This window comes from Anomalospiza imberbis, chromosome 17 (assembly GCF_031753505.1).
Source record: "Anomalospiza imberbis isolate Cuckoo-Finch-1a 21T00152 chromosome 17, ASM3175350v1, whole genome shotgun sequence".
Taxonomy (NCBI): Eukaryota; Metazoa; Chordata; class Aves; order Passeriformes; family Viduidae; genus Anomalospiza; species Anomalospiza imberbis.
The window spans coordinates 1,457,097-1,478,361 of NC_089697.1; the positions used below are offsets into that span (position 1 = coordinate 1,457,097).

General features: G+C 52.9%; 1 protein-coding gene across 1 annotated transcript in view; it reads right to left on the minus strand.

The window, feature by feature from the left end:
* Positions 1-6,755: 6,755 nt before the first annotated feature.
* LOC137484413 (centrosome-associated protein CEP250-like) overlaps positions 6,756-21,265 on the minus strand; it is a 51,483-nt gene continuing 36,973 nt past the window's right edge. Inside the window, exons 26-34 of the mRNA XM_068208286.1 lie at positions 16,633-16,680; positions 16,251-16,483; positions 12,610-12,829; positions 11,900-12,180; positions 10,551-10,710; positions 9,671-9,974; positions 8,889-9,043; positions 7,604-7,945; positions 6,756-6,950 (exon numbers count right to left, since the gene is read on the minus strand). Coding sequence (XP_068064387.1) covers positions 6,756-6,950; positions 7,604-7,945; positions 8,889-9,043; positions 9,671-9,974; positions 10,551-10,710; positions 11,900-12,180; positions 12,610-12,829; positions 16,251-16,483; positions 16,633-16,680 — 1,938 coding nt within the window. The remainder of the gene's footprint in view (positions 6,951-7,603; positions 7,946-8,888; positions 9,044-9,670; positions 9,975-10,550; positions 10,711-11,899; positions 12,181-12,609; positions 12,830-16,250; positions 16,484-16,632; positions 16,681-21,265) is intronic.

The following is a 21,265-nucleotide window of genomic DNA, read 5'->3' on the forward strand; positions in this document are numbered from 1 at the left end:
TGGTCCACTTTAGTCCATCACTCAGTTTAGTCCATCCCTCTGCTCACCTGCTCCATTACTTCCCACACCAAATCCAAACCCCCATGTGTTGCGTGGGCACAGGAAAAGCAGCTCCCCATGCCTAGCTTTTGGCCTGGAGCAGATTGGAACAGTAAGCTGCAGAGCTGGAGCAGTCTTTCTGGGTGAGCCAGGAAACAATCTGGCAGTCAATGGTCTCTGGCTGGAGCCAGGCAGACAGACAAGGCTGCCTGCTGCAGCCCGGGCTGTTTTACCCAAGCAGGCCTGGACTGACAGGGATAGAGACCCACCTCCTCATGGGAAACAGCACTGGAATAATTCAGGGACCCTGGAGTGGACTGAAGGTCAATGCCAGTGCCTGCCTGGATACCAGACTTCCCCATCAGGATGTACAAGTCTTTCATCAGAGACCCTTTGGCAATTTCACTTTTCTTCAGTGCAGCACTCAGTACTTGGGTGTTCTCTCTCCATTTCTTCAAAGAAGCCGCCCCATGCTCCAACTCTTCCTGCTCGCCTTCCCTCTCCACTTCCGATTCTTGAGTATTTTCCTTATGTCTTCTTAACTCAGCTGCATGCATTTCATTCTTCTCTTCCACGTCTCTCATGTGCTGCTGGTTCAATTCCTGTCCATGCTGCCAAAACAGGGAGAAAAAGGGTCACTCATTCGCCCCCTCGGTTTGCTTTTCAGACCAGATCTGGACTCCTGCTGCAGACCTTTCCTGCCCCTCGGGATGCTGCAGACCTTTGCTGGGCACCCCCCTTGATGCTGCTCTTTCCCCGCTCACTCAGATTGTCCCAGCTTCCTTTCTGCCCTTCCCCAAGCTCTTGCAGCCCCACTCCAGTGCTCCTCTGGGGAGGAGCTGCCAGATCTGCAGCCAGGATTTCAAGTCCATGCTAAGCAGGATTTAGGCAGTGCCACGAGGATGTGCTCTCCATCAGGGAGGAAGGGAAGAGCAAACACCCCCAGCATTTCCTTCCCTGGGCTTGGGCTGACAGCAGTGGTTTTCCAGCTCTGCTGTGTAGAGTTTCCATGGCTCCATCCCTGAGAGCCCCACTGCCGTCTCTTGGAGCAGCAATGGCCAGATCCCTCTGTCATCCTCTGCTGCCACTCAGGACGAGTTCTCCCCTTGCAGGCACACGTCCTGGTGTGGATCAGCACTTGGCTTTCCTCTCTTCTCTCCCCACTGGCTGCTCTCAGATGGCCAAGGCCAAACACCTTTCTATTAACAGCAAACTTGCTCCTCTCATCCCTCCTTCCAGATCCAGATATTTAGGAATCTGGACGTGGGTTTGGACACGAGGAATTCCCCAAACCATGCAATGTCCATAGAGACAGTGTGGATGTTGAGAACTATAGCTTTTAGGGCACAGAAGCCCAGCATAAAGGAAAATCAGCAGCCTCAGCATTAACTGGCTTTGACATGACTACAACATCTTCTCCTCCTTATTCAGAAGAACGCAGTTGGAAAAGTTTAACGGGAAAAAGGTGCTCCTTAGAACTATTAACTGAATGTGCAAACACAGCTAGGAAATGGCCCTTTGTGGCATCCGCCAATCTCACCAGCGCATCGATCCTTTCCTTCTGCAGGCTCTCCAATTTCCTCTGCAGAGATGCCACCTCCTGACGAAGAGTCACAGCCTCTTCCTGCCTTTCACAGGCCTCTTTCTCCAGGGCAGTTTCTAGAGAAGTCTGCTTGACTGCTGCCTCCCACAAATCTGCAGCAGGGAGGGGGAAGGAACAGGAGAAAGGAGAAGGGGAAAAGCAAAGCAAAGGCAAACTGATGTGCATCCTGCAGAGACAACAGCAGTGTCTTCTCTGCCTGCGTGAGTTTGCCAGGCCCTGAGCCCACAAGGGCTCCAAAGCTGACAGAAAGGAAGGAACCTTGCAGGCAGAGAAAAAAGCAGGAATGAAAGGGGCAATGTTCAGAGGGACAGGAAAGTGTGTTTGCTCTAGGCCTTGTGCAGAGTGAGCAATCCAAAAGAGACAAAGGAGAGGGGATGCCTGTGCAGCCCTGCTCCAGAGAGGCCAGTAGCCTGGAGGCTCTGGCAGGGCCTGGAGTTTGGGGGAATCGAGCTGAGGCATCCTCCTACAGCTCCTCAGCACAGACACGGCACCTGGAAGGCTCCAGCTGTGCACGGGATCAGCCATGGCACAGCCGGATGGCACTGCCAGCCACAGCATCTTTCTCAAGAAAAAGCTTTCACTGGCACTTGGATGGATAAATCTCCTGCTGGTTGTTTTTCCCCTCTGCCCTCTCTGAGCACTTTTCCTCTGCGAGCCATCAGCGAGATCCCCGCAGGTGAGACAGGATGGGGCAGTGGGTGGGAGAGGAGAAGCTGTACCTTGCTCACTTTGCTCCAGCTGTTTCAGCAGCTCCTGATTGTGGGCTCTGAGATGGTCCCTCTGAGCCTGTGTCTTCCTCAGTTCCAGCTCCATGTCCTTACACTGTATGGCCATGGCCTCTGCTCTTTCCTCAGAGCTCTGGAGCCTCACACGCAGCTCAGACACCTCAGTTTCCAGCAGCTGCTTCTCTTGAGTTGCCTGGTGAGCTGTCTGCTCTCTCTCTGTCAGCAGCTTGGCCTGCATCTGGAAGATGGATGCACAGAGCCTCAGGGACAGGGCTGCTCCTGAGGCTGCAGAGTGGGCCGCAGGGAGAGCAGCAAAGAAGAAATGATTTCAGGCAAAAACCATGCCAAAACCAAAAGGCAGAAAAGCAAGGATTCCAAAGGAGACAAATGTAGAGAGAAGAGGGAAAGGGAGGCAATGGGCATCCTTGAGGCTGCAGCTCTGAACAGCAGCTGAGATGGCTGCGCTGGAAGTGCCCTGCCCAGCCTGCCATAGCCACCTCTGTGTCCCCACATTGCTCAGTGCCCGGCACAGGCACCAACTCTGTCTGGGACAACACTGCTAACTGAGGGACACAGAGGCTCCAGAGGAGTCTGCTGCTGCTCCCCTCCCAGATTTCCTGCTGGGAGCCGGGAGAGAACGGTGCAAAACTTGGGCAGCAGACAGCAGATCCAGCCTCGGCCTCAGGGTGCAGCAGCAGCCCCGGGCAGAAGACGGCAGCTGTGCGTGCTGCTGGGAGGGGAAAGAGGTTGGGGCCTCCAAGGCAAAGGTGCTGTTGTGTGTCCCTGGAGAAGAGGACGCCACTGCACAGCTTACCTGGGTGTTGAGCTCCCGCAGTTGTCCAGCGCGGTGAGAAGAGAGCTGTTGGGCCTGCTGAAGAGCAGATTGACACGGAGACACCTGATAGTTCAGTGCCAGGTGCTTCTCTTCCAGCGTTCTGAGGCACTGGCTCTTCTCCTCCAGAGACACTATCAGCCTAGAAGGGAAGCAAGAAACTCATTGCTACACGGTATCAGATTTTATAAACTCTCAGGACTTGCAGCACCTCAGGGAAAAACTCCTCTGTCTGATGAGTTCTGTCTAAACAACTTGGCTGTTTGTTCCCCCTGCAGTCCCAGCCCAGCATGTGCCTACTCTGCTTTTGGCCCTGAAAGAACAGGGAGTTCCTGCCTACATGCCCTACCTTCTTTTTGAGGTGGGAATGTGAATACAAACCTAAGAAAATCTTGCAATGAAGACATTAGAGGAGAGGAACCATTTTCTTCTTTGGACTAACCAGGCTCCAAGGGAGGGAGGTTTGGTCAACATGGAAGAGACGTTTCCTTCCCCCATCTTGTATGTCCAGGTAGGAGGAGCAGCACCCTACAGCCAGGGGATCTCAGGCGAGTTCCCTAAGATCTACCAGCACCCATCCTACTTTCATCCGGAGAAACAAAGGCCCAAGTGGCAACAGAGGCTTGGAGCAAAAGCTGATGGAAGATGCAGAAGGCTCCAGGCAAGCAGGAGTGCCCTGCCTTTCCTTTGCCTTCTTCTTGGAAGAAGAATCCTGTGGCACTGAAGACTGGCAGGACTTGATCAGCTGGAGGAGCCCCCCATACCTTGGTCCTGTTTCTTGCATTCTTTGCACAGTCAGTAAAGCCTGTGACTGGGCAGGGTGGCAGGGAGCCTGCTTGGCCCCCTCCAGGCACCGGGGCACATTTTATGAGGAACCATGCAACAGAGCCATTCTTGTTGCTGGGCTGCCTCCGGGGGCAATCTGGCCTAGATCAGCAATCAGGGCCTTCAGATGGTTCTGCCCAGAAAAAGCATCAGAGGCCAGGCTGATCCACATCCCAGAGGCTTCAAGTTACAGGACCCAAGGTGGAGCTGATGGATGTATCCAGCTCCTCACAATGCAGCTCGGGCAGTGTCAACACACCCACCTAAAAACACAATACCCCCTAGAGGGAAAGAGCTACCCCCAAATCCTTTCTCTGCAGAAAAACTCTGTTTGAAGTCTTAAAAGTAAAGAAAATGAAAGACAACATCCAGACAAGGAGAAGTGTCTGCACGGAGAGTTCAGAATCTGCCACTTAGGAAATGCTGCCAGAGCCCCTGGCAGGTGCAAAGAGGGCAAAGAGGGAATCCATTCACCACAATGCAGAGTCCCACAGGCTTTCATTTACCTGGCTTTTTCCTTCTCTAGGACATTCACGGAAGCCTGCAATTCTGAATTTTGCTGAGCCACTTCTTCCCAGTGATTCCTTTCCCTCTCCAAGGACTCCAGATGCACTTGCAGCTCCTTGTTCAGATTTTCTGCCTCCTCCACGATCTTCTGGATGTGCTCAACCTCCAACAGCTTCTGCCTGGACTCTTCCTGGGCCTCCCTCACCTCTTGCTGGGCTCTCTGGACAGTCGTTTCCTGGGACTCTCGGGAGGCTGCCAGCTGAGATGTCAACTCTCCCACCTCCAGTCAAAGGGAACAAAGCAGTCAGGGGCTGCAGCCACAGCTTGTCACTGTCAGCCACAGCACAGGCTGAGAGGAAAGGCAAAGGACAACTTTCCATTTCTCCCTGTCCTGAGAGCACCAGATTCACACTGGATATGGACAGGGCACCTGAAAAAGCACCTCCCAAACCAAGGCTGGCAAGGAGAGGCCAGCAGGAATCCATGCTGATGGTTGCTGGCCAACAGCCCAGAGGACTAGCCCAGCTGTCCAGAGCAGCAGCTGAGATTCAGCAGAGCACTGTGTGTCCTGCAGAGCAGCTGCCATGGAGCCCCCAGTGCCCAAGACAGCCCCAGGGATCACCCCACCAGCTGCTGCTCTACCATGGAAAAGCAAGAACGCCACAGACCCCTCGCTGCAAGGCTGCACTGCCAGTACTGTTTCACTCACCTGCTTTTGTAGAGCCTCCCTCTGCTCAAGGAGCAGATTCATTTCCTCTTTGAGGCCTTGTAGCTCTTCCTCGTGCCTCCTCTGCGTTGCCTTGATTTCACTGTAAGCTTCCTCCAGCTCAGCTCGCCGCTCTACCTCCACATAGTTCCTGGTGATCTGCAGCTGAGATATCTGCTGCTGAGCAGCAATCAGCTTGGATTCCAGGCTCTCCTTTGCTGACCTACGAGTTGCACATACGGAGAGACATGAGTTGCTTGCTCCAGACACCCACAGCTGGGTATTCCAGGACGACGTGGCTCAAGATCCCCACACCTGAGTATGGGAAATGGGTCACGTGGAAACTCGCCCAGACAAGGCACATTTGTGCCATCTCAACAGCAGAGCAGGGCCCTCTGAGGGACTGCCCAGGCCTTCCTATGGCCTGGCACAGCACAGACAGCCCAGCCCAACTTGGCCTCAACAGCCAAACCTTCAGTTGCTGATCCTGACCTATGACACTGGCTAGCTGTGTCCAAACAGGCTGGGGCGACGAGCAAAAGCCCAGCCCCTGCTCACAGCCCTTCTCTCATCAGCACTTCCAAGCTGCTCTGCAGGGGGACACAACAGACTCTTGTCCTTGCTGACTGCTGACTTTTTAATGCTCTTGATAATGGACATAAAGGAACATCATCTTCCAGACACCCTGTATTTGTGAGACTTCAGAACTACTTTGCATGACACGGTAAAATCTCATGGTCACAGCAGCACTTGTAAAAAATCAGGACACCCTTTTGTCTGAACAACAACCACCTGAATGCAGAGACTGCAGTTTAAACTCTTGCAAGGTCATGGAGTAGACTTGCCACCTTTATTTTAGTGTTGCGGGCCAAGCAGGCAGTAGCCCGAGGCACTTGTCCTTCTTTACAGAGTGAGAGGGACCATCCAAAGGGAGCTTGGCAGGTTTGGCAGCTGGGTGCCCATCAACAATCAGCAAGAATCCCCAGAGGCTGTTGAGAATTCCAAAGAGCTTTCCCTGCTGCTCTCCAGCCAGCTCTAGGGCCTGTCCCACTCTTCTCAAGAGTGTGCTTGGAAGGAGAAAGCCCTCAAGATTTTCAGCAGGAGCCTCTGGCTTCCCCCTGAATGGCAGTGTGCTACTCCCAACGTGCCAAGGTTGGAGCCTGGAATGCTGAAGACGAAGCTTCAGTTCTGAAGATCAGGATCATGTCAGGCTACTTGGTAAGGAATGAGGGATGTTCAATGCCCAGAACAAGGAACCAAAGCCAAGAGAAACCTGAGGTTTCACTCAGCATCTGCATGGTTTAACTACTACTCAGTTCAGGGCTGGGTGGATTGCTTTGGACTTCCCACAGGAGTGTGCTCGGCGGCACAAACAGGAGCTCAAGGCTCACGAGAGCTTTGCTGGCTTTAGGTGTCAGAAAAAGAACCTTCCCATTGTGACATATTTTTGTTCTTGAGACTCTTCCATATTCTGACCAGGGAATATTAAAATACCACAAAAGATTCTACTCCCTGCCTTTACCTGGTCTCCTCCAGCTGCCTGGAAAGGTCTTGTTGGAGCCACTCCATGGCTGCCATTCGGCCCTCAAGGTCAGCCTTCTGGCCCAACAGCTCCTGCTCTCGGCACACCTGGGCCAGTGCGTGCCCTTGGCCAGAGGATTCCGGGCTCAGCTGCTCCAGAGAGCAGCTCGATGAATCTTGCTCCTGGGAAACCTGGAAGTGGGACAAGGTACAGCTCGAGCCCTTCCTCGGGAGCCCTGTGCAGAGCCAGTGGCACCTCGCAGGCAGCCAGAGGACAAGGAGCACCTGTGCTCTGGGCTCAAAGTTTCACAGCATCTGCCCTATGCAGCTCTGATAGCCGGGGCTGCCAAAAGCCTCTGGCACTGTTACCTTGGAAGTGCTGTGTCAGGCCCTGCTGGCTTGCCTGGGACCAGACAGCTCCTTCCCAACAAACATCCCCACTCCAAACTCCGTGTTGTCACCCAAAAATACTGCATCTTCTGCAACTGCCAATACCATTTACTCTAAGCACCAGGAGTGCAGCTGATTTTCAGCCATTGGTCCACTTTAGTCCATCACTCAGTTTAGTCCATCCCTCTGCTCACCTGCTCCATTACTTCCCACACCAAATCCAAACCCCCATGTGTTGCGTGGGCACAGGAAAAGCAGCTCCCCATGCCTAGCTTTTGGCCTGGAGCAGATTGGAACAGTAAGCTGCAGAGCTGGAGCAGTCTTTCTGGGTGAGCCAGGAAACAATCTGGCAGTCAATGGTCTCTGGCTGGAGCCAGGCAGACAGACAAGGCTGCCTGCTGCAGCCCGGGCTGTTTTACCCAAGCAGGCCTGGACTGACAGGGATAGAGACCCACCTCCTCATGGGAAACAGCACTGGAATAATTCAGGGACCCTGGAGTGGACTGAAGGTCAATGCCAGTGCCTGCCTGGATACCAGACTTCCCCATCAGGATGTACAAGTCTTTCATCAGAGACCCTTTGGCAATTTCACTTTTCTTCAGTGCAGCACTCAGTACTTGGGTGTTCTCTCTCCATTTCTTCAAAGAAGCCGCCCCATGCTCCAACTCTTCCTGCTCGCCTTCCCTCTCCACTTCTGATTCTTGATTATTTTCCTTATGTCTTCTTAACTCAGCTGTGTGCATTTCATTCTTCTCTTCCACGTCTCTCATGTGCTGCTGGTTCAATTTCCGTTCATGCTGCCAAAACAGGGAGAAAAAGGGTCACTCATTCGCCCCCTCGGTTTGCTTTTTAGACCAGATCTGGACTCCTGCTGCAGGGGCAGGCACTGGCTGCCCCTCTCTCTCTGCCCCTCGGGATGCTGCAGACCTTTGCTGGTCTTCCCCCCTTGATTCTGCTCCTTCCCTCAGCCTGTCCCAGCTTCCTTTCTGCCCTTCCCCAAGCTCTTGCAGCCCCACTCCAGTGCTCCTCTGGGGAGGAGCTGCCAGATCTGCAGCCAGGATTTCAAGTCCATGCTAAGCAGGATTTAGGCAGTGCCACGAGGATGTGCTCTCCATCAGGGAGGAAGGGAAGAGCAAACACCCCCAGCATTTCCTTCCCTGGGCTTGGGCTGACAGCAGTGGTTTTCCAGCTCTGCTGTGTAGAGTTTCCATGGCTCCATCCCCGAGAGCCCCACTGCCCTCTCTTGGAGCAGCAATGGCCAGATCCCTCTGTCATCCTCTGCTGCCACTCAGGACGAGTTCTCCCCTTGCAGGCACACGTCCTGGTGTGGATCAGCACTTGGCTTTCCTCTCTTCTCTCCCCACTGGCTGCTCTCAGATGGCCAAGGCCAAACACCTTTCTATTAACAGCAAACTTGCTCCTCTCATCCCTCCTTCCAGATCCAGATATTTAGGAATCTGGACGTGGGTTTGGACACGAGGAATTCCCCAAACCATGCAATGTCCATAGAGACAGTGTGGATGTTGAGAACTATAGCTTTTAGGGCACAGAAGCCCAGCATAAAGGAAAATCAGCAGCCTCAGCATTAACTGGCTTTGACATGACTACAACATCTTCTCCTCCTTATTCAGAAGAACGCAGTTGGAAAAGTTTAACGGGAAAAAGGTGCTCCTTAGAACTATTAACTGAATGTGCAAACACAGCTAGGAAATGGCCCTTTGTGGCATCTGCCAATCTCACCAGCACATCCATCCTTTCCTTCTGCAGGCTCTCCAATTTCCTCTGCAGAGATGCCACCTCCTGACGAAGAGTCACAGCCTCTTCCTGTCTTTCAGAGGCCTCTTTCTCCAGGGCAGTTTCTCGAGAGGTCTGCTTGACTGCTGCCTCCCACAAATCTGCAGCAGGGAGGGGGAAGGAACAGGAGAAAGGAGAAGGGGAAAAGCAAAGCAAAGGCAAACTGATGTGCATCCTGCAGAGACAACAGCAGTGTCTTCTCTGCCTGCGTGAGTTTGCCAGGCCCTGAGCCCACAAGGGCTCCAAAGCTGACAGAAAGGAAGGAACCTTGCAGGCAGAGAAAAAAGCAGGAATGAAAGGGGCAATGTTCAGAGGGACAGGAAAGTGTGTTTGCTCTAGGCCTTGTGCAGAGTGAGCAATCCAAGAGAGACAAAGGAGAAGGGATGCCTGTGCAGCTCTGCTCCAGAGAGGCCAGTAGCCTGGAGGCTCTGGCAGGGCCTGGAGTTTGGGGGAATCGAGCTGAGGCATCCAGCTACAGCTCCTCAGCACAGACACGGCACCTGGAAGGCTCCTGCTGTGCACGGGATCAGCCATGGCACAGCCGGATGGCACTGCCAGCCACAGCATCTTTCTCAAGAAAAAGCTTTCACTGGCACTTGGATGGATAAATCTCCTGCTGGTTGTTTTTCCCCTCTGCCATCTCTGGGCACTTTTCCTCTGCGAGCCATCAGCGAGATCCCCGCAGGTGAGACAGGATGGGGCAGTGGGTGGGAGAGGAGAAGCTGTACCTTGCTCTTTTTTCTCCAGCTGTTTCAGCAGCTCCTGATTGTGGGCTCTGAGATGGTCCCTCTGAGCCTGTGTCTTCCTCAGCTCCAGCTCCATGTCCTTACACTGTATGGCCATGGCCTCTGCTCTTTCCTCAGAGCTCTGGAGCCTCAAATGCAGCTCAGACACCTCTGCCTCCAGCACTTCAACAGAGTCCCTCAAAGCGCAATCTCCTAATGGAGACTCCTCCAGTTCCTGCAGCAGCTGCTTCTCTTGAGCTGCCAGGGAAGCCTCTATTTGCAGCACTGTGTCGTGCAGGGTCTGGATCTGGAAGATGGATGCACAGAGCCTCAGGGACAGGGCTGCTCCTGAGGCTGCAGAGTGGGCCGCAGGGAGAGCAGCAAAGAAGAAATGATTTCAGGCAAAAACCATGCCAAAACCAAAAGGCAGAAAAGCAAGGATTCCAAAGGAGACAAATGTAGAGAGAAGAGGGAAAGGGAGGCAATGGGCATCCGTGAGGCTGCAGCTCTGAACAGCAGCTGAGATGGCTGCGCTGGAAGTGCCCTGCCCAGCCTGCCATAGCCACCTCTGTGTCCCCACATTGCTCAGTGCCCGGCACAGGCACCAACTCTGTCTGGGACAACACTGCTAACTGAGGGACACAGAGGCTCCAGAGGAGTCTGCTGCTGCTCCCCTCCCAGATTTCCTGCTGGGACTCAGGAGAGAACGGTGCAAAACTTGGGCAGCAGACAGCAGATCCAGCCTCGGCCTCAGGGTGCAGCAGCAGCCCCGGGCAGAAGACGGCAGCTGTGCGTGCTGCTGGGAGGGGAAAGAGGTTGGGGCCTCCAAGGCAAAGGTGCTGTTGTGTGTCCCTGGAGAAGAGGATGCCACTGCACAGCTTACCTGGGTGTTGAGCTCCCGCAGTTGTCCAGCACGGTGAGAAGAGAGCTGTTGGGCCTGCTGAAGAGCAGATTGACGCGGAGACACCTGATAGTTCAGTGCCAGGTGCTTCTCTTCCAGAGTTCTGAGGCACTGGCTCTTCTCCTCCAGAGACACTATCAGCCTAGAAGGGAAGCAAGAAACTCATTGCTACACGGTATCAGATTTTATAAACTCTCAGGACTTGCAGCACCTCAGGGAAAAACTCCTCTGTCTGATGAGTTCTGTCTAAACAACTTGGCTGCTTGTTCCCCCTGCAGTCCCAGCCCAGCATGTGCCTACTCTGCTTTTGGCCCTGAAAGAACAGGGAGTTCCTGCCTACATGCCCTACCTTCTTTTTGAGGTGGGAATGTGAATACAAACCTAAGAAAGTCTTGCAATGAAGACATTAGAGGAGAGGAACCATTTTCTTCTTTGGACTAACCAGGCTCCAAGGGAGGGAGGTTTGGTCAACATGGAAGAGACGTTTCGTTCCCCCATCTTGTATGTCCAGGTAGGAGGAGCAGCACCCTACAGCCAGGGGATCTCAGGCGAGTTCCCTAAGATCTACCAGCACCCATCCTACTTTCAGCCGGAGAAACAAAGGCCCAAGTGGCAACAGAGGCTTGGAGCAAAAGCTGATGGAAGATGCAGAAGGCTCCAGGCAAGCAGGAGTGCCCTGCCTTTCCTTTGCCTTCTTCTTGGAAGAAGAATCCTGTGGCACTGAAGACTGGCAGGACTTGATCAGCTGGAGGAGCCCCCCATACCTTGGTCCTGTTTCTTGCATTCTTTGCACAGTCAGTAAAGCCTGTGACTGGGCAGGGTGGCAGGGAGCCTGCTTGGCCCCCTCCAGGCACCGGGGCACATTTTATGAGGAACCATGCAACAGAGCCGTTCTTGTTGCTGGGCTGCCTCCGGGGGCAATCTGGCCTAGATCAGCAATCAGGGCCTTCAGATGGTTCTGCCCAGAAAAAGCATCAGAGGCCAGGCTGATCCACATCCCAAAGGCTTCAAGTTACAGGACCCAAGGTGGAGATGATGGATGAACCCTGCTCCTTACAATGCAGCTCGGGCAGTGTCAACACACCCACCTAACAACACAATACCCCCTAGAGGGAAAGAGCCACCCCAAAATCCTTTCTCTGCAGAAAAACTCTGTTTGAAGTCTTAAAAGTAAAGAAAATGAAAGACAACATCCAGACAAGGAGAAGTGTCTGCACGGAGAGTTCAGAATCTGCCACTTAGGAAATGCTGCCAGAGCCCCTGGCAGGTGCAAAGAGGGCAAAGAGGGAATCCATTCACCACAATGCAGAGTCCCACAGGCTTTCATTTACCTGGCTTTTTCCTTCTCTAGGACATTCACGGAAGCCTGCAATTCTGAATTTTGCTGAGCCACTTCTTCCCAGCGATTCCTTTCCCTCTCCAAGGACTCCAGATGCACTTGCAGATCCTTTTTCTGATTTTCTTCCTCCTTCAGCATCTTCTGGATGTGCTCAACCTCCAACAGCTTCTGCCTGGACTCTTCCTGGGCCTCCCTCACCTCTTGCTGGGCTCTCTGGACAGTTGTTTCCTGGGACTCTTGGGAGGCTGCCAGCTGAGATGTCAACTCTCCCACCTCCAGTCAAAGGGAACAAAGCAGTCAGGGGCTGCAGCCACAGCTTGTCACTGTCAGCCACAGCACAGGCTGAGAGGAAAGGCAAAGGACAACTTTCCATTTCTCCCTGTCCTGAGAGCACCAGATTCACACTGGATATGGACAGGGCACCTGAAAAAGCACCTCCCAAACCAAGGCTGGCAAGGAGAGGCCAGCAGGAATCCATGCTGATGGTTGCTGGCCAACAGCCCAGAGGACTAGCCCAGCTGACCAGAGCAGCAGCTGAGATTCAGCAGAGCACTGGGTGTCCTGCAGAGCAGCTGCCATGGAGCCCCCAGAGCCCGAGACAGCCCCAGGGATCACCCCACCAGCTGCTGCTCTACCATGGAAAAGCAAGAACGCCACAGACCCCTAGCTGCAAGGCTGCACTGCCAGTGCTGTTTCACTCACCTGCTTTTGTAGAGCCTCCCTCTGCTCAAGGAGCAGATTCATTTCCTCTTTGAGGCCTTGTAGCTCTTCCTCCTGCCTCCTCTGCACTGCCGGGTTTTCACTGTAAGCTTCCTCCAGCTCAGCTCGCCGCTCTACCTCCACATAGTTCCTGGTGATCTGCAGCAGAGATACCTGCTGCTGAGCAGCAATCAGCTTGGATTCCAGGCTCTCCTTTGCTGACCTACAAGTTGCACATACGGAGAGACATGAGTTGCTGCTCCAGACACCCACAGCCGGTTATTCCAGGACGACGTGGCTCAAGATCCCCACACCTGAGTATGGGAAATGGGCCACGTGGAAACTCGCCCAGACAAGGCACATTTATGCCATCTCAACAGCAGAGCAGGGCCCTCTGAGGGACTGCCCAGGCCTTCCTGTGGCCTGGCATAGCACAGACAGCCCAGCCCAACTTGGCCTCAACAGCCAAACCTTCAGTTGCTGATCCTGACCTATGACACTGGCTAGCTGTGTCCAAACAGGCTGGGGCGACGAGCAAAAGCCCAGCCCCTGCTCACAGCCCTTCTCTCATCAGCACTTCCAAGCTGCTCTGCAGGGGGACACAACAGACTCTTGTCCTTGCTGACTGCTGACTTTTTAATGCTCTTGATAATGGACATAAAGGTCCATCATCTTCCAGACACCCTGTATTTGTGAGACTTCAGAACTACTTTGCATGACACGGTAAAATCTCATGGTCACGGCAGCACTTGTAAAAATTCAGAACACCCTTTTGTCTGAACAACAACTACCTGAATGCAGAGACTGCAGTTTAAACTCTTGCAAGGTCATGGAGAAGACTTGCCACCTTTATTTTAGTGTTGTGGGCCAAGCAGGCAGTAGCCCGAGGCACTTGTCCTTCTTTACAGAGTGAGAGGGACCATCCAAAGGGAGCTTGGCAGGTTTGGCAGCTGGGTGCCCATCAACAATCAGCAAGAATCCCCAGAGGCTGTTGAGAATTCCAAAGAGCTTTCCCTGCTGCTCTCCAGCCAGCTCTAGGGCCTGTCCCACACTTCTCAAGAGTGTGCTTGGAAGGAGAAAGCCCTCAAGATTTTCAGCAGGAGCCTCTGGCTTCCCCCTGAATGGCAGTGTGCTACTCCCAACGTGCCAAGGTTGGAGCCTGGAATGCTGAAGACGAAGCTTCAGTTCTGAAGATCAGGATCATGTCAGGCTACTTGGTAAGGAATGAGGGATGTTCAATGCCCAGAACAAGGAACCAAAGCCAAGAGAAACCTGAGGTTTCACTCAGCATCTGCATGGTTTAACTACTACTCAGTTCAGGGCTGGGTGGATTGCTTTGGACTTCCCACAGGAGTGTGCTCGGCGGCACAAACAGGAGCTCATGGCTCACAAGAGCTTTGCTGGCTTTAGGTGTCAGAAAAAGAACCTTCCCATTGTGACATATTTTTGTTCTTGAGACTCTTCCATATTCTGACCAGGGAATATTAAAATACCACAAAAGATTCTACTCCCTGCCTTTACCTGGTCTCCTCCAGCTGCCTGGAAAGGTCTTGTTGGAGCCACTCCATGACTGCCATTCGGCCCTCAAGGTCAGCCTTCTGGCCCAGCAGCTCCTGCTCTCGGCACACCTGGGCCAGTGCGTGCCCTTGGCCAGAGGATTCTGGGCTCAGCTGCTCCAGAGAGCAGCTCGATGAATCTTGCTCCTGGGAAACCTGGAAGTGGGACAAGGTACAGCTCGAGCCCTTCCCCGGGAGCCCTGTGCAGAGCCAGCCAGTGGCACCTCGCAGGCAGCCAGAGGACAAGGAGCACCTGTGCTCTGGGCTCAAAGTTTCACAGCATCTGCCCTATGCAGCTCTGATAGCCGGGGCTGCCAAAAGCCTCTGGCACTGTTACCTTGGAAGTGCTGTGTCAGGCCCTGCTAGCTTGCCTGGGACCAGACAGCTCCTTCCCAACAAACATCCCCACTCCAAACTCCGTGTTGTCACCCAAAAATACTGCATCTTCTGCAACTGCCACTTGGGAAACAAAATTATTATCTGAATATATTTCATTGCTGGACATTTTCAGGAAGATTTGTGAAAACAAATTTGCTTGCTGAATCAAGGGAAAATATACAGGATTTCCCCCTTCAAGGAGAAAATTCTCGTCTAAGTTTCTCCTCCTCACATATTCAAAGCAGCTCTCTGCAAGGAGAGGATGCCTCGCAGGGAAATGGCTCTTGTGCTGAGCAGACATTTTGTGACTTGTGGACGCCTGCCTGATGTGGCCAAATCAAAACGTCTGCTGTGCATTTGCCCAACCTATCACATTCCCCAGAACTGAGACTGTCTGACAGAGATCATCAGAAACAAAGCCTTCTCTTGCAGCTATCCTGTAACACCCAATCTAAACCTCCTCTGGCACAGCTTGGGGCTGTTTCCTCTTGTCCTGTCCCTTGTTCCCTGGGAGCAGAGCCTGACCTTCACCTGGCTGCAGCTTCCTGTCACAGAGAGCTGTAGAGAGCAAGAAGGTGCCCCCCGAGCCTCCTTTTCTCCAGGCTGAGCTCCCCCCCCAGCTCCCTCAGCTGCTCCTGGTCACACCTGTGCTCCAGACCCTTCCCCAGCTCCGATCCCCGTTTTAAAGGCTCTGTGGCTGCCCAAAGCAACACATTTTGCAGAAGCATGCAACACTTTGCTGATGAACACGCATATCCCTGGCTCATAAATGCATGTGCCGTCTTGAGCCAGGTGTGCACAGCAGTGTGCCCGTCTTCTACTGCCAGCAACAGCATCTGGGCTGATCTGGCTGCCACAACTCCCCCTCCCACAGGTGCTGCCGAGCAATAGGGTGTTCAGAGCCGTGCTAACATCATCCCTCTCCTGCTGCAGCAGATCCCTCTGAAGCTGCAATTCCTCCAATGACTGCCTCTTGACTTCCAGCTCGCTCTGCAACAATGGGTCTTCTCCCTCGAGTGCAGCCAAGTCCTCCAGTGTACAAGAAGGGGCAAGAACAGTTTTCAAGGGAAAAGCAGTCTCATTTCCAAAACCAACCTCCATCCTGTCCTGCTGCTCTGCCTGTTCTGCCTGGGCTGATGCTTCCTTCCGCTGCTTGGTGTTCTTCAGATGCAGACACAAGGCTCCTGGCTCCGGGATTCCAGTGCATTGCAGCAGCATTTCCCTGGACATCTCAAGGTTTGCACAGTCACTGCAGAGACAAGGCTCAGTCAGAAGAATCAAGAGGCCTGAAGAGTCAGCAATGCCATTTTCAACACTCCAGGATGGAGCTGGGGGCAGTGGGCTAAGGAAGACCTTGCTCTTTCCCTCCCAAGAAAGTCCTCCAGAGGCAAAGGGAAAGGAAGACAGGATTTTGCCTTCCTTCAGTGAGAAGCAGTGGCTGGGCAGGGGCCCGCAAAGAACAGAATTCAGGGAAGCAGCACGGCGAGAAGAAGGAGTCTTCTATTCCAACATGGCTCTGCAGCTCCCAGACAGCCTTGGGAGTCATAGTAGAGCATGGAAAAACCAGACAGGACAATGCCTGAGAGCCACACTGAGGACTACACATGGTAGGCAGGTGACTTCTTCAGCCAGGACTCCTCTGAACTCCCCGGCCTGGAAGCAGATTGTTTCTGGAATGCAGGAGGAGGAGGAGGAGGAGGAAAGGCTCACCTACTGATTTCTTCTAGCAGAGAATCTATCAGCTGGCAGCGGCTTCTGATCCTCTGGGTTCTCTCCTCCATTTGATCAAAATGCCGCTGCATGCGCCCCCAGTTCTCTGTATCTTCCCGAACCAATTCAAAAGGATGCTGTTCATCAGTGGATGTCAGAGTCGAGAGGATGTTCCCAGGATTGTCGGTGCAGATGATGGAATTGGCCATGCTGTCACTGTCGTCTACCAGCGCCTGAAAGCCCACATCCAGCTGTTAGTCAGGTGTTCTGTTCCCATTCCAAAGCAGCACTGAGATACCTCTTTTCTGATCCCACAAGAACCAGCGTCCATTCATGGAGAACCAGTTTCAAAATGCCAGCCAGCTCAGCACACTTTACTCACCTCAGGGGCTCCAGAGGAATGTCCCTGCTGAGAAAGCCCTCGAGCTCCCTGCAAGAGCACGGGGAAGAGCACACTCAGACTGCATGGCTGCCCCTGAGGCAGTCGCCTCTGAGTGCCTCCCAGCCTGTCCCAGAGCACAGCAATTCCAGCTGAGCTCTTCCTCCCCTCCTTGGGAATATTTTCAGCCCAGTAGTTTGACAGCAGCAGAAATGAACATGCTGGAAGGTGTTTCATCACTTCTAAGAACACCAGAAGGGGAGTTGCCCAGAGCCCCAGCCAGTCTGGCCTTGTACACTCCCAGGGATCCAGGGGCAGCCACAGCTTCTCTGGGAAACCTCAAGCCTGGGTGCCAGGGCCTCAGCACCCTCAGAGGGCAGAATTCCCTCCCAATATCCCATCCATCCCTGCCCTGTCTTGGTGGGAAGCTTTTGTCATTTGTCCTGTCCCTGCAGGCCTCTGGCTTAAGTCCATCTCCAGCTCTCATGCAGCCCTTTCATGCATTGGAAGGGGCTCTAAGGTCACCCTGGAACCTTCTCCAGGCTGGACAACCCCAACTCTTGCATCCTTTTCCCTTGCCACTGGTGCTCCAGCCCTTGGAGCATCTTCCTATCATGCTTGTGACCTCCTCTGGGCCACTAGGGATCATTTCAGAGATGTCTGGGAGAAACTCATTCTGGACTCTGGGAAGCGCTGAGGCTGTGCTGTAATTTGGGTGAGGGGAAGGCAATGAAAAGCTGCTCCCTTGTTTGTGCCCACAGCCTCTAGTGGGACAAGGATGGCGGAGGAGATGTGGCTGTGCTCTGGGATGGCCAGGAGCCACCCATTCCCTCCCACACCTGTCCCCACAGCGAGCACCAAAGCTGCTGCCAGCTCTGGAACAGCCAACTGTTAATCCCTTGCTATTCCCAAAGGGAACTGTTCCCCGAGGCCCAGCCCAGGCCCTCCAAGGTCCCTGCTGGGCTTGGCACAAGGAGAGCAGTGGCTTTCTCACTCACCCGCCGGGTCTCCATCCTCCCCTTGGCACGAGCAGAGAGTAAACAGCAATGACCAAAGGCCCTTGGCCCTAGCAGGGTCTAAACCCCAATATCCAAAGGCCCTTGGCCTTTGCAGGGTCTAAACCCCAATATCCAAAGGCCCTTGGCCTTTGCAGGGTCTAAACCCCAATATCCAAAGGCCCTTGGCCTTTGCAGGGTCTAAACCCCAATATCCAAAGGTTCTTGGCCTTTGCAGGGTCAATAGCACACAATCCAAGTGCCCTTGGCCTTTGCAAAGTCCAAGCCCCAAAGCTCATGAGCTGTTGACAGCTCCAGGGTCCAAACCCCAATAGCCAGGAGCTGTTGGTTGTCGCCAGGGTCTAAGCCCCAACATTCCCCAGCCTTTGTGACAGTTGTCAGGCTCCAACTCCCAACATTCCACGGCCTTTGTGACAGTTGTCAGGCTCCAACCCCCAACATTCCATGGCCTTTGTGACAGTTGTCAGGCTCCAACTCCCAAAATTCCACAGCCTTTGCGACGGTTACCAGGGTCCATAGCCCAGCATTCCAGGGGCTCTTGGAGAGGCCCTCCCTGGCTCTCCCCCCATCCCAGCTTCCTGCCCGTCCTGGTGTTAAAAACAGGCAAATTGGAGCCAAGACATTTTAAAAGGCCTGGGCCTGTTTATTAAAAACAAAGACAACTGAAGATGAGGCCCCAGGATAAGCCCAGGGCCTCAGGGGCAAGTCAGAGATCCAAGTAACTCTGTGCTACACAGGGAGTTTCTTTGGATACTAGTTCTGCAGAAAGACCCGGGTGCTCGGCACCCAGGGGTTTTTAAAGTCTCTGAAAGGTGCGAGACTGGTGCACTTTTGATCCACTTGTTGATTGGTCCACCTCCTGGTAGCTGGTTGGTCCATAAGACAGCGCATTCCTGGCCTATCATCCTGGAATTCTGAGGCACTATTGGCTGGTTAGTCCCCCAGTCATAGGTTGAGTTGCTGACATCGTTCCATGATGTAACCCGTCTAGAAGATTCTTGCCTTGACACCTTTTCCGACCCTCCTTTTCCGTGATTGACAGCTATGCACGCACTCTTGACCGACAATACCTTTAACTTTGTAACTTACTACTTCAATTCCAACAATTAATTATATTAATTAGCAATTCATTACAACTCATTAAAACGATGAACTATTATTAAGCCGGCCTATTAAAACAAATTTATTTATACCACTGGCACGGGCCCTGCCTCCCCCGTGTCCCCAGAGCCCTGTTGGGCAGCTGGGCAGGGACCTGGCTCATAACATGAGTTCAAAGTTGCTGGTGCAGACAGTGTCAGTTTTAAGGCTCAGCGTTCTCAAGACCTGCAGGCTCTTTAGGGATGCGCTTGGTTCCTGAGTCACAGGAATTCTTCTGTCTTTCCTGACAAAGGAGAGATGGAAGAAAAAGCCTGCAAAGGTTCTTGCTGCTTACAAATATTCATGAAGGTAAAGCTTTGCCTTTAGAACAGCCGCATGAGGAGGAAGAATGGTGTTTCAGGGGCTTTTCAAATTCCTACAGAGAAATGCCAAGAGCTGCAGTGTTTAAGGCTCATAAAATAGATTAAGAATCCTGAGACAACCACGAGTGCATTTTTTTCTCTGCTCTCCGTTTGGCAATATATCACTAGGTTTTCTAGGCAGAAGAAAAGTCTTGCTGCTTACATCAGAGATTCCTCTCTAGGAACAGACCTTCAAGAACTAAATGAGTCTGCTTGTAAAAGCTTTGGCAGGTATTTTTTGCCCTCATCTTCGATAGCGTTCATCTGTGACCTAGGGAGGAATTTTGTGCCCCAGTTGACAGGAATTGGCTTCTGAGCAGGGCACAAATCCTGCGTGGAAGAGAAGAGCTGCACCTGCCTTCTGCAGGGCCTGTCTCTCCAGAGACGGACAGCCCCTGGATGTCACTGCCAAGTTAAGGTTCAGAGACCGATGCAGCTTCAAGTGTCTGCTTCCACAAGAGCAGCTTTGGGCTCCTTGAGCAGAGCTGCAAAGGAGCAGGACAGCTCCTGCTGAAGGTCTGACAGCTCCTGCCTGGTCCTTGCACAGCTCTCAGTGTAGTTCTGCCAGTGGTCCTGTCGGTCTTGGGCCAGCTGTGACTGCAGCAGGGACACCTGAAAGAGGCACAAGGCCCGGCTCAGACAAGCCCACGCTGGCAGGAGCACCTGCAGCCCCACGGTACCGGCTCTCGGGGCAGACACAGCCTCCAACTCCAGCCCTCACCAACTCTCTGCCCTGGGGCAAGGGGAAGGGAACAGGCTCCCACACAGAGCAGAGCTCAGATGATCAACAGGTCCAGTTCAAGGCTGGCAAAGCCTTCCCACGGACATCCCCCAGCCACCACAGGTCTGTTAGAGAGAGTTCCAGCGGGATTTAGGAACCCAACTCTGATTTCCAAAGCACACATTTGGGCCACCGAGCCCTTTTTCCACAGGCTGTGCCTCAGCAGGAGGGCTGCTGCTCCCTTGAGTTCCTGGAGGACTCTTCTACTTGAGTTGCTGGAAAGCCAGCCCAGACATGAGGGGAATGTGGTGCTTGGGGGGTTTTTTGGTACTTTCTTGAGGCATTTTAGCACTCCAAGCCCCATTTTTCATGTCCCCATTGTGAAAAATGAGGTTCACTCTCCTGTACAAATTTAGAAGTTTAAAAAATGACAATAAGAGACAAAGAGAACAAAGCAAAGTTTTTGCGGCTAGGTGCTTGGCATTCGGTCAAGAGCACACCTGCTATTTCAGAGACGTCCTTTACATACCCTGTCTATTGCATCAGCCTATTGCATATTCATAAACAATTATGCATATAAACTTTTCCCCAGATTAGTTTACATATTCCAAGAGTTGTTCAGCATGGCTCCTCCTTGGGTCCGCCTTTTCAGAGCATGCACATTTTGTGCCTGTGGTTTTAGTCCATCCTCATTATCACCTCCAGTTTGGGTTTTGGTCCATATTTTCTACAGATGGTGGATGCTGATAAATCTGCATGTCAGCAGCAGGGGTCTCCATCATAAGTTCATTGAATGTTACCCCAACCAAGCAGGCAGTTTAACACAAGCATACTGTATCAGCTATTTCACTACTATGTCTAGGTTTAGTTAACAACAGGAAAAAAAAAACCCTATATTTTTATAGTAAAGTTATTTTAACATACATATAGAATCCATCTTAATGTTTGCGAAAAGCCAATATTATAATATGTATTTATAACAATACTTTTCCCAACAGCACCCATATCTGCAGCCCTGATAGCTGAACACAGGGGAGGGGAGTTCGGTTCCACAGGGGTGCCACAGAGATTTTGGACACAAGGTATTACATCTTAGTGTCCCACGTGCCAATGCAAAGTGACTCTGAAAGGCAAAGACAGAGTCTTAACAGGCCTCATTGACACTGGTGCTAAGCGTGGCCCTGTGACACAGACGAGGAACGTGTGGGCCAGGGCAGGAATGCTGCTCTGACCCCTGGGGCCGGGGCAGCACTGACATCAGCAGGTGTGGCAGAGTCCCCGCTGAAGCAAGTTCCCCCGAGCCCTGGCAGCACTGGGGGCTGTGCTCCATCCTACAGGGGCTGTTGGTAGCAGCACCTGGAGCAACTGGTGGCAACACTTGGTAGGTGTCAGATGAT